Source organism: Mugil cephalus, chromosome 17, assembly GCF_022458985.1.
Source record: "Mugil cephalus isolate CIBA_MC_2020 chromosome 17, CIBA_Mcephalus_1.1, whole genome shotgun sequence".
Lineage (NCBI taxonomy): Eukaryota > Metazoa > Chordata > Actinopteri > Mugiliformes > Mugilidae > Mugil > Mugil cephalus.
This window is the reverse complement of record NC_061786.1, coordinates 11,454,902-11,469,461: the sequence shown is the minus strand read 5'-3', so window position 1 is coordinate 11,469,461 and position 14,560 is coordinate 11,454,902. Positions and strand designations below refer to the sequence as shown.

At 41.6% G+C, this 14,560-nt stretch overlaps 2 protein-coding genes across 2 annotated transcripts; both read right to left on the bottom strand.

Annotated features, from left to right (window-relative positions):
- Positions 1-202: 202 nt before the first annotated feature.
- Positions 203-6,816, bottom strand: tpp1 (tripeptidyl peptidase I). Its single transcript, XM_047610805.1, has 13 exons — positions 6,664-6,816; positions 6,153-6,227; positions 5,569-5,708; positions 5,200-5,350; positions 4,648-4,769; positions 4,378-4,547; positions 4,062-4,260; positions 3,765-3,953; positions 3,054-3,126; positions 2,806-2,926; positions 2,494-2,655; positions 1,618-1,743; positions 203-1,356 (listed from the first exon to the last, which is right to left on the bottom strand). Exons 1-13 carry the CDS (start codon positions 6,672-6,674, stop codon positions 1,219-1,221), a joined length of 1,677 nt encoding a protein of 558 aa, XP_047466761.1. The 5' UTR covers positions 6,675-6,816; the 3' UTR covers positions 203-1,218.
- Positions 6,817-8,079: 1,263 nt separating this feature from the next.
- Positions 8,080-13,879, bottom strand: mis18bp1 (MIS18 binding protein 1). Its single transcript, XM_047610233.1, has 16 exons — positions 12,995-13,879; positions 12,760-12,891; positions 12,335-12,630; positions 12,110-12,183; positions 11,528-11,649; positions 11,323-11,413; positions 11,109-11,227; positions 10,800-10,963; positions 10,650-10,719; positions 9,864-10,566; positions 9,590-9,765; positions 9,232-9,371; positions 8,978-9,120; positions 8,815-8,902; positions 8,668-8,722; positions 8,080-8,565 (listed from the first exon to the last, which is right to left on the bottom strand). Exons 1-16 carry the CDS (start codon positions 13,734-13,736, stop codon positions 8,462-8,464), a joined length of 3,219 nt encoding a protein of 1,072 aa, XP_047466189.1. The 5' UTR covers positions 13,737-13,879; the 3' UTR covers positions 8,080-8,461.
- Positions 13,880-14,560: the final 681 nt, after the last annotated feature.

Below are 14,560 nucleotides of genomic sequence, written 5' to 3'. Positions count from 1 at the left end.
TGCAGCCTCGTTTATACACACGTCTTTTGTCATAATCTCAGTGTAATTTTAGGGCATCGGGTAATACTTATTGACTGATCTTGCTGATTAATTTTGCTTTTTTGTAGTATTTGAAAAAAGGCAATGTCTCTAAATTGCAACCATCAATCCAAAGACGCTACTCACAGACTAATTTTAACAGAATGAAGCAGGAACTAGGAAACACTTGGCAGTTTTGCTTTTAATAAAACGACACGCATTCAAAACAATCAGTCGCCATTTCAAAGTAGAAATCTGGCTTTAATCAGTTCACACACAAGAAACAAAAACAGGCAGTTTGCTCACATTAAATACATCTGGTTTGGGGATACACATAATCAGAAGATAAAGCGCTGGTGGGTGAGACCTGCTGATTCATTTTCAACCCACACGTTACAGTGCATTTTATTCGTTCACAGCCGCAAAGCACACGGCAACAAACCAAAGTAAAAGATTTGAAAGGTCCTCTTTTTAATGTTCCTGTTTTATTCTAAATATGAGTTTGAATTTAAACTACATGTAAATATCAAATAAAACAATGACGCACCTAGTTCATCCCTGCCGAGTAGTTATGCAATAAAGACTTAAAAAATTACCCACCTCATTCTCAACACGAACCAAATCTCCATCCAAACGTGCTAAATTTAGAGGGGATTGACGTTCAACGCTCTTAAAAAAAAGACACTGGTGTGCATCCAAGAGGTGATTGCAGTATGCATTTCAGCACGTTTGCACGTTACGTTGCAAATGCAAAGCGATAGGTGCATCCACACTCTCCGCTGCTTTGCGTCTTAGAGGCATGAATTTAAAAAGCATAAAATTCCTGTTCTCGCCCATCTGCCCGCATATTGATTCACAAGAGAAATCTGGGTCAGTTAAAATGCAGCATTCAGCAGAAATGGGCCACTGCAGTGTAGCGTTGGTGATCCCCAACGATCACTATCCTTGACCTAAAAATATTTAAACAGTGTTAAGCCTTAAAAATGGTAGAGGCGATAAATTTATCCTTAAATGGATACAAGTGTTGATGAGTGATATTCCTTGAGAAGCGTTTATCTGAATCGAATGCTAATCTAGAGCATAGCGTTACCACTGACCTGCCTTTGGCATCAGGCATCGGGTCAAGAGTTTGGATGTGTGTATGGTACCTGCTGGCAGTGCAGATACTACTAGTGGCTTAGCTTTAGTGAATCGCAGCTATTAACTCAGGAGGGCAGACAGCAGCGCCGGGTAGTTTGGAGTCCCCCAGCCTGTGACGGGGTCCCACGATGGCGCAGCACAGAAGCCCTTCCCTTGCACCACCTCATCCAGACAGCTCAGGTGACAACCTTCAGTCACCTGGAGACGAGAACGCACGGCATTTAGGGAGACGTGTTGCAATGGAGCTTAACAATGGTAAAATAAGCAAAGACTTCAAGATGGAACTGAAGTTTTCAGCTGGTTTACATTATGTCACGGTCACCCGTGAAGGCAATTTACAGTTAAGCATTGGTGAACAGAAAAAAAACTCATTTATATTGTGCTTAAGTTCTGGGTCACATTTCAGCTCGAATTGAGCTGATTAAGCGAATACTTCGCTGCAGCAACGCCGTGACCTACGTCAAATAAGGCTTGTCCTTTGAGATTATAGAGACGGGGGTTGAGGAAGCCCAGGGGAGGAAGGCCCTTCTTCAAACGTTGATCGTTGATGAGAGAAAGCATGCCTCCGACAACGGGGGTTGACGCCTGAAGGGAACAATAAAGAATAAATGTGATGAGGCGCACGGAAGGAGTAGAGGGATAATTCAGTTTCTTTGAAGTGGACAGTACACCAACAGAAGAAGCTAACCTATTTAGAAAAAAATAAAACAAAAAAAATAGGACCTAAACGACAAAACTGAGCCCGGTGTCTGAAGAGAGTGATAACAAATTTGGTGTCATGCATTCTACATGCAGTACATTTATTTACAGACTTTTATGAGGCTGAAATTATGTTTCACTGCTTACCCCGTCCACAGGAGCTCATTGTTTGGCTTCTTCTAATGTGTTTCTCTGAAACGGGGACGCACTGCCCACGCAGGTAGCAGGTAATACACAGAGGATAATTACCCCATAAACTCTGCTTCAAAGAAACTGAACCAAGTCCTTCAGAACAACTCGTAAGCAACGAGTACATACTGCTACCGATGCTCAAACATTGTAAAAAATGTGGCTATGCCTGTGCCAACATTTTCTTCTGAATGTTTGCAGAACTAACAACTCTGACTTCTGTGTTATATATAGACTATAGACTTCTGAACCAGCTGTGAAGGCTGCTTATTAGCATAGCTGTTTGGACTTTTCGAAATACTGGAGCCCTTTTCTCACCTTTCCTTCAATTTTTAGAAAAGTTATTCAGTATTGTGTTTAAAATCATAGGCCGTCCTAGGATGTTTTCCGTCTTCTATTACAGAATCCGTTGTTTAAAACAGAGAAATTGTGGGTAGTATATCTTACCGAGGTCCCAGACACCCAGGGGATCGGCACCCTGTTGGTGACCACCCAGTAATTATCAGACAGTGCAGCCATGTCCGGGTAGGCTCTGCCGCTGGTATTAAAGTACGACTGAGGAGGGAGAGTTGCTGCAACAGTCTTCAGATACCTGTTCACTGCACTGGCCTGGGGGAACAAAAAAAACAAAACATCATAAATAACACAGTGTCCGCTGGCACAGTTTGGAATAAACACATTAATAAATGAGTTGGGTCATAAATTATCGCCCCAACTCGGGTAATTAAAGTCTGCAGACCACCGAGGTGATTATTTTACCTGGTAGTCCGGCATCTTGAAGACATTGCTGAAGCCTCCTCCACTGATGTAATCTGTGACTTCATACGTGACTTTAAATGGATTCTTGAACGATGTTCCTCCTACCGTGGTCACATATGGGCTGGGAACGAGAAGCACGGAACAAACCTTTTTTCACTTCTTATATTTCAAACTTCAACATACGTGTCATTAATCGAATGCATGAAACTAATGCTTGAAGAGGTCCAGTCCTGGAGTTGGTGTTTTACCTTGAGGCAGGAAAACTGGGCCTGAAGGAGTTTTGTGATTTTCCCAAGTGTCTGCAACCAGCACCGCTGTCACCTGAGTAATGACACAGGTTTAAGGAAGTTTAAAAAAAATAAATAAACATCCTACAAGTTATGCAGCATTTCTTACTAACAACTGACATATTTTCAAGTAATCAAGCTGTGGAAGAAGCTGCAGGACAAAGGCTGTCGTGCAAACACGTTTTTCCAAGGCTAACCGTGCTGTCATGGGTGCTTCATTTAAAACAATGAAGGTGTATTCCTGTTACATGTGAGATAATATCTAACAATAAGAGTGGCGTAAAGTCACAAGCCAGGTGACGCGTAACCAAGGAGACCGGTGCTGTCTAATTTTGGTCGTCTCTAAACCCCATTAAAAAGAAATGACAGTCCACAGTACCCTGTTTGAAAAGTACTGCCTATTGTTTTTAGGTAAACGGAGCACTGACTAAACCAGAGGCAAAAGGTCACAGTGATCATGTGTTACATGAGTCACAAAGAGGTGACCTTTACTCTGAAAAAAAAAACACAATCACAACTATCAAAGATAAGAGGCTGAAGCTGACCCACACACAAAAGGGCTTTGTTCGGACTCTGACAGTCATATTTTACTGATGAGGTACTTGGAAATGTTCTTTGCGTCACAAATGTAAGTCCGTTTGATGATCTTGGAACACTTCCACTTTTACTGACCAGAAGCAAAGAGCAGAGAAAGTCCTCTGACGCCGGCCTTCATAAACTCGGTGTTGATGCGCATCATGTAGGCGGTCGAAAGGCTGTCCTCGTCATCTCCATAGCTGATGGTGTGAACCCACGGCAGGTTGGACATGTTGCTGAGCAAAACCATCCACTGGAGGAAGGGCTCCTGGGACTCATGACGACCTGCAGGAAAACACAAAGATGTTTGTTTGCATGGGCGTGTGTGAGCACTTGTCTAAGGGTAGATGCATGTATACAAACAAGGCCAAAGACTCTCTCAATCATACACACCTGGATTGGTAAAGACCCATGTGGGGATGTTTGCCCCTGTGCTCATGATGTACTCTACATCCAGACTGGCCTCCAGACCGGCCTTTCCTCCTCCCTGGGTGCCCACGACTCGATCCACCTGAGACAGATGCTGGAAGCTCCCTCCAAACATGGTCATGAACTCGGCCAAGTCGGCAGGGTGGTAATACTGCTCCAAGAACTGGAAGAGAAAACAGCTAGCTAAAGTGAAAATGTACACCAGGTTATGATCCCATGGAGCTTACGTCTACCAGCAACATTTAACGTTATATTACAAACTGATGTGATCGGATCGTACTTGGGCTACAGCCTGGCTGTTGTTTCGAGCTGATCCCACATCAGCTGCTGTGAGATTGTAGCGAGTCCTCAAGATGGACGGAGTGACTCCGAGGTGCACGCCAGACTCCGACGACTGTTCCTTCTTCCTGAGATCCTGCCCTTTGGGCGGGAGACGATGAAGACCTCCAACTGTGGAAACGCACATCCAGTAATGTTTACAGAGATCCTGACCTAAGCAAACAGCAACTCTAGATGCAGGACATTTTAAAGTTGAGGAAATGGTGCTCACCAAAGTCCAAGTGTTGGTGAACATCATCATGAACGGAATATGGAGCTGAAGACCTCACTAAAGAATGGCCGTCCCTGATGTAACGGTGAAACCTGCTTCCTGGAAGAAGCGTCTCTGCAACACTTCATACACAAAGAACAACAACAAGATGAATGTCTACAGATCTACTCCCACGTCATTTACATACGAACAGATTCACCTCAGTGTGGCTGCGTTTTCAGCAAATAAACTGACTTAGGTAAAACTGATATCCTATAACTCCAAGGAAATAAAACCATTATCAGTGTGGGGGTTTAGGGTATGTTGGTAGTTTGAATAGATGAACACTGACCTGGATTCAAGGATTTTAATAGTCTGTAGCTCATTATTTGATTTTTAATCAGTTTTTAACCACAGAAAGAGGAACTATATCATAAGATATGAGCATTGCCTCAGCACAAGATTTACATCTTCACTGAACTCAAGCTGAGAAAGTAACTTTGTGCTTTAAGTGTGTCAAGAGCAAATGAATGGAGTAAGCAGAATCAGTGTTGCCAAAAAAGATATGCTTACTCTGCAGTCATTGTGCACTGCAAAAAGTCCTGAGTGCGAATAGTCAGGCAGTTTGTAATCCCATGACTCTGAAGCCAGTGACGCACCACCTTCTGGGTCAGCTCAGATGGACGCACAAGAGAGGCCACTTCCTCCAGGCTGAGATGCTTACCTGTGGGGGTCAAACAAAGGGTTAGGGTTAGGCAATGCAAAAAGGCTTTTGCAACATCTTATTGTTTTTTTTTTTGTTTTTTTAAGAGAGTTGTGTCAGAGCATTTTAGTTCATCTACTGTGATAAGATGCACATTCTGAAAGACAAATGTAGAAATAAGTCAATACGGAAATCCTATTCAGCTTCTTGCAGCCAGCAGTTATCAAGCGGAGCCTTACCATACTGAGCTGAGTCGGGGTCAGACACGAGCCTAAGTGTTTCTTCTAGCCGGTGAATGTTCTGCTGTTTTAAGGCAAAGGTCAGCTCCAGCTCCTCTGTAGCATCAACCCGACCAACATGAGTCCAGTCCTCTGGTATCCTGAGGAGAGAGGGACAACTTTCCATGATAATGCACTATACTAGTTCACCAAAGCTTCATGCAGCTTTTCAGAAACATCCGATCATTAAACTGAAAGCGGTGTTATTCTGGATTTTTGCACGTTTTTTTAGAAAGTCCAAAACAGCAACAAATGGCATGACAAAACTCACAGAGGGCTTTACAAAATTAACAGAGGACTTTGCGGATAAACAGTGGCCCACATGCAACATGCTGAAAGATTTAAATGGAGAAAGGGAGCATAAAAAAAAACAACAACAACAGCAGTGATAACAGCTGTAAATCACTTGCTCTCCTTATCCACCCATACAATCCTGGGCTTCAACTTTCATTACAGATATTTATTGAATGAATGAAAACAAACGTTTCAGGAGATATAACAGCGATGGATTATTTAATGACAAAGAAAACTTCAGGTTCACTCACAGGACATCTTGGTCATACTCCAGATACCCACACCAGACCAACGAGCTGAACAACAAAGGGATGGAGAAGCCCAGTCTGTCGGAGAGAAAAAACAAAATATATGGTTTGAAAAGGCGAATCTAAACACGAAATCAACCCGGAAGTACAAACGAAACAACTTTACAGGCGCTATTTGGGGGTTACGTACTGTAGCTCTCATTGTAAGTCCCAATGTGACTTGGCTGCGAAGGTTAAATGAAAAGCACATGCATTTCTTTGTGCGCAAATGCGCATATAACCCCCGACTAACTCTAGTACGGAAAAGCAAAGTGTTATTTACAGCGGCTTTAACGACACATGAACACTTTAACAGGCTACGTTAGCAGCGGCTGTCTCTATCTAGGTCATCATAAATGTACAAAAAAAATAAATAATAATAACCTGTGTGGAAATAAGGGTCACGCTTAAATAGTTAATTCTTTATTGTCTCGCTTTGAAACTAAATAACTATGAAGTTGCAGACAGTACTCACAGTGTGTTCATGGTGTCCTCGGCTCTGTGTTTGGACGGCAGGCTATAATAGACGCTGCAGTCACATGACGCCTTTTCACGTGATCTGTGTCGTCTTTTTATTTTTTTATTTTATTATTTCGCTCTCTGACCTACTGCCGAGTCATGTTTTTCCATCACCTGTTAATTGTTGTATTTATTTGTGCGTTTTCAGCGCAAGCGAACGGTGAAGCGCGTCATTGATTTTTCTGAACAAAAAGGAAGCAAGGACGGCGAGTGTGAGATTATTAGTGTCCTTCAAATAGCACGGTTATGCTTTCAGTGATAAAACTGCTCTGAATCCGAAGGGAAATATGGGCTGGAAAAACCGGTGTCAAACATACAGCCCGCGGGCCAAAAGCGGCGCGCCAGAAGGTCTAAAATGGTCCGGCAGCATGAATTTGCGAAAGTGCGAAAATTTCATTGAAGAGTGCAAATTTTTAATGAAAATAATTTCTGTTCCCAATTTATCAGTTTTATTTCATTCATTTCGTTTATTTATTTGGCGCCTTTTAAGATACGTTGAAGCACAACGACAATAATGGAAGTATTTTGGAAGTTTTTTTTTGTTGTTTGTTTTTTTAACGGAAACCCCCCAAAACCCTCAAGGGACTTGAAGAGGAGGGCTCCCCCTCCCAAAAAAGAAATCAAGACAGAAAACAGAAGCGGAACAGAAGATAAGAACAAGCTCGAGAGCTGTTTGAGTTAGGTAATTATGAAACTGATTGGTAATAAAGAAGTTATTAAAAAAATGGGGAAGTGTTTTATGTAATGAACCAAATACAAATTGAGCTATTTGGAGTTGACAAATAACTAATAAAAGGATCAATCATTGAATAATAAAGATTTAGAAAGAGAAGTGGACAGAACTCAACACACCGAGACACAGGACTAAACAGCAGACAGCAAATTAAACATATTTTCCTTAATTTAAAGGGTAATTTATAAAATATAAACATTCTCCTAATTTACTTAATTCTTCTTTGCACTAAAACAAATGGAAAAAATATGGAGTTGTTGTTACTTATAGGCTATTATTCTGTTATGCTACTGGTCCCTGAAGAAGACCTATGAGTCGAAACATTTCATTAAATAAGCTGCAAGTGTTCAACTCTGTTTCTGTTCTGCTGTTATGTAACTGGTCTGTCCTACTTGAGATCAGATTGGGCCGGATGTGGCTCCTTAACTAAAATCAAAGCCTCTTACTCCCAGTTTATCTCATGTGACCACAAAATAACAGATGTGAGATTCAGGTGGGCAACGCCTACAGATGTTCCTAGTAACAAGGGAAACTACACGCCAACCATTTACAACCACTTGGAAGAAATATCCGCTTTTATAGCCAGAAAATACCTTGGCCCCGTTCTCTCTTATTGTATATTAAGCAAAAATAAACCAGTTGATTGAAGAAGGGTTTATTTAAAATAAAAAACTTTACAAGAGACTCTTCGAATGAGGAGTTCAACAAAAACTATATTTACAGGAACGTACTAGACGGGGTAGTAAAATTATATAATTAGCTATTTAAATTTTAAATTTGTATCTTTATGTCTGATATACAGCAGGCCACCTCGGAGCAAATGTATTTAATTTCTATACATATTATTAAAGATATGTTTAAAAATCAATCATATTCATCACATATAAAAAAAATTGAAACTGATTTTTATTGTTCACATGTGATAAGTGAAAGTTACATCTTTCCTCTGCTGATTTTTTAAACTGTGAAAAACTTTTTTTTTTTTTTTTTTGAATATGATGTTTCAGCTCTGGCCCTCCAGTCAGTTGTCATCATCCGAGAAGTAGAAATCCTCTTCCTCTCCGCTCTGAGATGGAGCTTCCTCGTTCCCTGAGAACATCTCCCAAATGACAAAGCTCGAGTTTTCTAGAGAAATGAAGAATGAAATGTAATGTTATTATCAATATTTCCAACACACTGCACAAATGTGTGCTACACTGGTGTACAACCGTGACAACACATTCCTACCTGCGTTACCGCATCTTCTCATCGATCGTTTAACTGATGGTGTGGGTGTGAAGCTCTGAAGGACACAAAGATAGGGGTTCAAATTATTAAAAAAAAGAATATATCTCTATAAAAGCTTTAACAAAAAATCTCTTAAGCAGTAAGTACCTTTGAAGTTGTCGGACGCTTGCACACATTAAACTGATTTTTCTTCATCCGCTTCTGCAGCTGATAGACGTACTTATCGTCGTTGTTCCTTTAAAGTTAAGAAAAGTTATTTTTTCTGCAGTTGGCTATCAAACGTTAGCACTTCAAACCAACTCTTACTCACCTGTCTGGTGAGCCCATCATTCCTGGAGTGATATGCAGACACTGAGGAGTCTTCACTTCAGGGAAATACGACGAGCTCGGGGTTGTGGGGATCTGGTCCGACACGCGGAGGTCGTGATCATCGCCTGGCAACAAGCTGGGCATCTGCACATCCAGACAGAATCAACGGGAACCGTCAGGCGACATGTCTTGTTAAGTGTCACAACAAATACAAAACGCCTCATAAAACATTCGCAAAAGCAGAAGGAGACAAACCTCAAACCGCTTATTCCGCATGTATGCGGAGCTGAAAACATCATCGACATCCTCTTTGGGCATGGCCTCCAGGAACTCACGCACCTGCTGCTTTCTCCTCAAGGTTCCCACCCGGGCTGATATCACAGGTTTATCTGTAACTACACATAGATTCATAGCATGGTCAAGTCTATGACACTAATTTACCAACATAAAACACTTTCCGTACAATTTGGAACATATCTCCTCAGCTCTGGTGCTGTAAATATATACAAAATAAGTTATCTTAGTTCTTCTCAATATTATATGAACAAACCAAAGACATAAATGAACCCATCTGCTTGTTGCACAATCTGCCAACAGCAACATTTTTCCCTACCTGGAACTTCTGGTTCCACCTTTTTCTTTTTGGGCATCTTGGGTTTTACAGCAGGAGTCTGTGATGCTCCCTGTGACGTGTGCTGCTTGTGGCATTCTTCTGCAGAACGTGTTCCTACCATCCTTGCCACCTCTGCCCAGTAACCGTCCATGTGCTTAGGATAGTAGGACACAGCCCTGGAAAAGAGAGACGCACAGATAAATAAAAACATCTGTGACCTTGACGTCACGATGCAGGAGCGTGTTGTCATTTCCAATGAGAATGCAGCACTTACTCTTTGAGCTTCTTGAGCTCTGCCGTGGTCCACTCATCGCCATCTTGCTCTGGCAAAATAAACGTCTTCTTGTGTTTCCCTTTGGGTTTTGTCGATTTCGGCGGAGGCATTTTGGGTGGTGACGCTTCGATGCATTTACTCCGTTTGTGTTTTGTTTGCGCCTTGTCCCTTTTTTTCGTGGCTCTGGTGCTCTCCTCGCTGTCTGCAGGGGACTCTGATGGCTGGCTGGATGAGGACTCGTGGTTTAGTTTTGATTTGTTATGAATCTTTCTGCCTTTTTTTACTCTGTGTGCTTTCTTTTTTTTCTTAACTGAACCTGTATCATCAGATGATGTGTTGTGCAGCGTTTTATCACTATCAGAAGTCTCTGTGATGTTTGGGACAGTCTTTTTGCGGCGTGAGGGTCTCTTTGGAGGTTTGTTGGTGTCCTGCGTTTGGGTTTTTGACCTTTTCCTTTTAGAATTTTCAGGTTCAATTTGCTTTTTTGTGTCAGTGTCCACTTTATCAGAAAGCCTTTGGCTGGATCTTCTTCTGCCAGATTGCTCTCCGGGGCTGCAAAGTGTCTCCTCAGGAGGTTTGGACAAATTAGACGGCTTCTCCTCAGCATTAACCGTGGCTCTGTTAGGTTTGTGTCGCGGAATATTGACCCTCCTCAGGGGTATTGACACGTCTTTGTCGCAGACTAACTCGCGTTGCTTCAAGGCTGGGAACACAGAGAACAGTTTACCAAGCGGCTCTTAATTCCTTCTGCAGTGTTTAAAAAACAAAAAAAAAAATTATTTTTACCTTCACTACGAGGCACGAGGACGCGGACGGGTTTCTGCGACGACCTCGCCGACACAGTTTTAGCGACCTCCTGTGTGATACAGAAATGTCACTTGTTTGTTCGCAGTAAAAACAACTTCGCATCTCCTCAGTTCAGATTTTGGTGCTTACATCGTTGATGATGGAGGTTTCGTAACATTGAAGGACCTTTACATTCATGTGTCCATCTAGGATGACTCTCCCTCCTTTCCAATACTCCAGAGGTGGCTTGATCACCCGGCCACTTCGAGACACCTTTGTACAAGACAAAAAGGTGCTGGAAAGACAGGAGTCGGCTGGACAAGAGGAGAAAATAACTACACGTGAGCAAAAATGACGTGAGAATGGCTGACCTAGATTCGAACACAGAAGCTAAGCAACGTCCCACATTGATGTGTTACTAAACCATTATGAAGCAATTAGCTTAAGGGTTTCACTTACGAGTCCTCAAGGAGGTTGTCCTGTGGCGCTTCACAGAACATTCAAGGGAGGAGGTCTGTGACTGCGTGTTAGCTGAGACGCTTCTCCCTTTAACTTTCTTCCCTGGTTCCTTCCGTTTGCTGCGACAGCAAAACAAAATTCAACATAAACTCACAAATAAATAATTCAACATCCCCAAGCAGCAGGCGCATGAATCCGGAACCGATATTCTTACGCTTTTGACTCCAACAGAAACTTCTCATACAGCTCATTCCAGTTCGCAGGAAAGCCTTTAGCAAACTTTTTCAAAAACCAGCCTGGTAAGCCTGAAGAGAAAAAACAGACACCATTAAGTTTGTCTACGTGCAGGTTTATTGTTATGCAACTTCTTTGTGCCAAAGTGAAGCGTTCTCCGAGGAGGATCTCCTGAGCAGGCTTACCAGATTCAAGATCAACCTTCATCTTCCCAACTAAGATGTAAACCCTGCCGGTGACGGTCTTCAGCACAGAACTAGAGACCCTGCCTACGACGATGTTACTCTTCCATGGTATGTTTGTTTCTCTGGAAGCAAAAAGATCCCAGTGTTGACGTGAAATCGGGGCTGCAACGACTCATCCGCCACATTAATACGTAAATTAGCTCAGAATACGTCAAGGCGTGTTTGCTGCGTTCATTAGTAATTACAATTGGCACAAGTTACTAAAGTTAAGTCATATCCATTGTATGTGAATTAATGAGAGAACTTGGTAAAAACATCTCACCTAATTACACTAATAAATATGAACTTTTGTTGAATAGTAATATTTGGTAAAACTTTAAGATCTGTTATATTATAGTAGTAAACCAAAAGATGAATAGACTACTCAGAAAACAGTTGATATATTATTGAAATAAATTATATCTTGTTGCTGCCCTACATTAAATCACATACAATCTCAAAGAGGTTCTAAAAATATTCTGTGTCATAATGTGTCAGAAAGATGATTCTAATAATTTTTGTTGTATCTCAGAAAACACTCACCCATGGATCCCATTTACGTACAGGCCATCATAACTCGACCTCAGGTACCATTTACTGAGATAAATCACATTGTCCTGCCAAAGGAGAAAACGTAACCACAATAAGGAACAAGAGATATATGTTTAAGGAAAGACAAACTGCAGCTGAGTGCATAAATATATACAAATCCAAAACACAGGGCCCCCCATATCTGAAGGTTATCTTCTATTTTTTGTTTCTACTCACTTTTGCAAATTTCACCGGTCTGGAACATTGGTTGCGCCTGAACACAGCCTCACCGTGCTTCTTCGGTATGGAGATCTGAGGAGACTCGAGCACGAGAGGGTCTTGGTGCAAAATCACCGGCGCAGAAGTGATGGTGGCATCCTCGCCGAGAACGGTCTCTGACCGGCTGTCAGTTGAGTCGACTCCGTGCTCGTTAGCGTGAACTGCGCTTTCTGGAGAATTTGTTGAGCTTACGTCCTCCGTCTCCATAATGTGAGTTGTGGTCAGGGGAGTGTCTCTGGACGGATGGGAAGTACCTACAGAGGAGAAATCATGTTTACTGTAAACAAAGTCATGTTGTGCAACAAGATATGGAAAAAACTAATGTCACAGCTTAAACCAGACATTTTCATTCTATAATTATATATATTCATTATGACACTCACCTCCATCAAAAGGGACTCTTCTGTTGACAACGTGGTCTTTCTGCAGCTCTTTTTTGCCTTCCCTCTCCTTCATGTATGCAAAAATCTTGGCTGGGGACATTGGAGGAAATCTTTCTACAATGTCATTATGACCTGTAAAAATAAACAATAAAACCACAAAGATAATGAGGCATCAGTCAATTTATACTCTTAAAAGACAACACAACGAAAGAAAAAGCAGTTGTGAACAGCTCACGTTTTTCTGTGGCGGATCTTATTGTTGGCAACCTTGGTTCAAGAGTCATCTCTGTTGAATCGCTAGAATATCCTTCAACAATACTCAAATCCTTTGTTTTGTTGCGAGTGCTATGTTCGCTGACAGCAGGGCTTTCCTGTTGCTCCCACTTTCTCTTCCTCAACCTCTTCTTCATGGGGGAAAACGTACAGGCAGGATACAGGGGAGTGCTGAGAGGAGCACGGTCCTCTTCAAACGCCCTCCTTCCATCGGATTGTTTATTCATTAGAGTCCCACGAGGTACCTTGAAATCATCCCTGATCTGAGGTGGTCCTCTTTGGATCTGTCCTCTGTCGCACAAAACGTGAGACATGGCTGTAGACTCCAAGAAGGACCTCTCTCTTCGCATGCGTCCTCGTCCCATGTCCTCCAAGGGGCTGATTTCTGAATACCCGCCGTGTTTTTTAGGACTCGCAATTGGAGAAAGAGTTAAAGCCTGCACTTCATTGTGATGAGAATCAAACTTCTTCTGGTTTTCCTTGAGCATGTCGGTTATCGAGGCGCTCCCTGGTTTCTTCCGTGGGGAGTTCAGAACAGATCTGTGTTCATCTCTAGAGTAACACAGCCCATCGTTGCTGGTTAAAAGCCCCTGGTTGACGCACACCGGCTCTGACAGCACTTTAGCCTTTAGCTTAGCGAAGACCTTGGCGGGAGAGTCTAGTCGTGATGTTCTGTGTTGCAATAAATGATGATAAGAAGCCATGGTTTCGGGGTAAAAACTGACAAGAAAAAAATAACAATCCGTACTGTATGCTAGCAGCTAGCTCGCTAGCCCGCAATTTTTGAATTTCTCATCGCTGCCGCCTGTGGCTCGAAGCCAGTGACGTACTTCCACAATGAATACGTCACTACCGTCTTCTTCTTCTTCTTCTTCTTCTTCTTCTTCTTCTTATTAGTATTATTATTATTTTCTTGGTCTTCTCTGTCTTTATTATTACCATTATTATTGTTTTCTTTTATTGTTTCATTTTTCTTCTTCTATGATTTTTGTATCACGTTGAAACCTTTAGGGAACCATGAAAAAACAAGATAATAATAAATATCAATGCCAGTATTACAAAGGAAGAAGACTTGCAGCAGGTGCTACATTGCAAAGTTATTTACAATTCAAATAAAAAAAAAAAACAAGTACATAATTACATAATCTGTGACACAACAGCAATTTCATTTCAATTGTTTGTATTTATTTAATGTTGGTTTTCTATCTCTTGTGTCCACTGTCCTTTAAACTGTTTTCCGCTGCAACAGTGCAGAATTGCCGATTTAGCATACTGGCATTTGTGGGTGTAAAATGTGATACTGATATCAATGAAAAAAAAATCCCTGTCTTTTGTTGTTCAAAGTTACACCTAGCTAAAAGTCTTCTTTGATATTTGGTCAATGGTTTCGCTCTACGTTACCATTTATTCTAACAAGCTGTTGAAGTTTTATTTTTACATTGTATTGCTATTTCTACATTTTCTTCCACCACTACAGTGAAGAATGAAGATTATCATTTTTGCACAAGAACTGTGAAGTGGTTCATTT

Excerpts from the sequence above, each read along its gene's own strand:
- tpp1 (XM_047610805.1), bottom strand. Across the intron at positions 3,954-4,061 it reads ATGGGTCTTTACCAATCCAG|GTCGTCATGAGTCCCAGGAG; the intron begins GTGTGTATGATT and ends GTTTTCCTGCAG. Across the intron at positions 2,927-3,053 it reads CCCAGTTTTCCTGCCTCAAG|CCCATATGTGACCACGGTAG; the intron begins GTAAAACACCAA and ends TCTCGTTCCCAG.
- mis18bp1 (XM_047610233.1), bottom strand. The coding sequence starts at position 13,736 with ATGGCTTCTTATCATCATTTATTGCAACACAGAACATCACGACTAGAC. Across the intron at positions 11,414-11,527 it reads GAAGGTTGATCTTGAATCTG|GCTTACCAGGCTGGTTTTTG; the intron begins GTAAGCCTGCTC and ends TTTTCTCTTCAG. Across the intron at positions 8,566-8,667 it reads GAGAAGATGCGGTAACGCAG|AAAACTCGAGCTTTGTCATT; the intron begins GTAGGAATGTGT and ends TCATTTCTCTAG.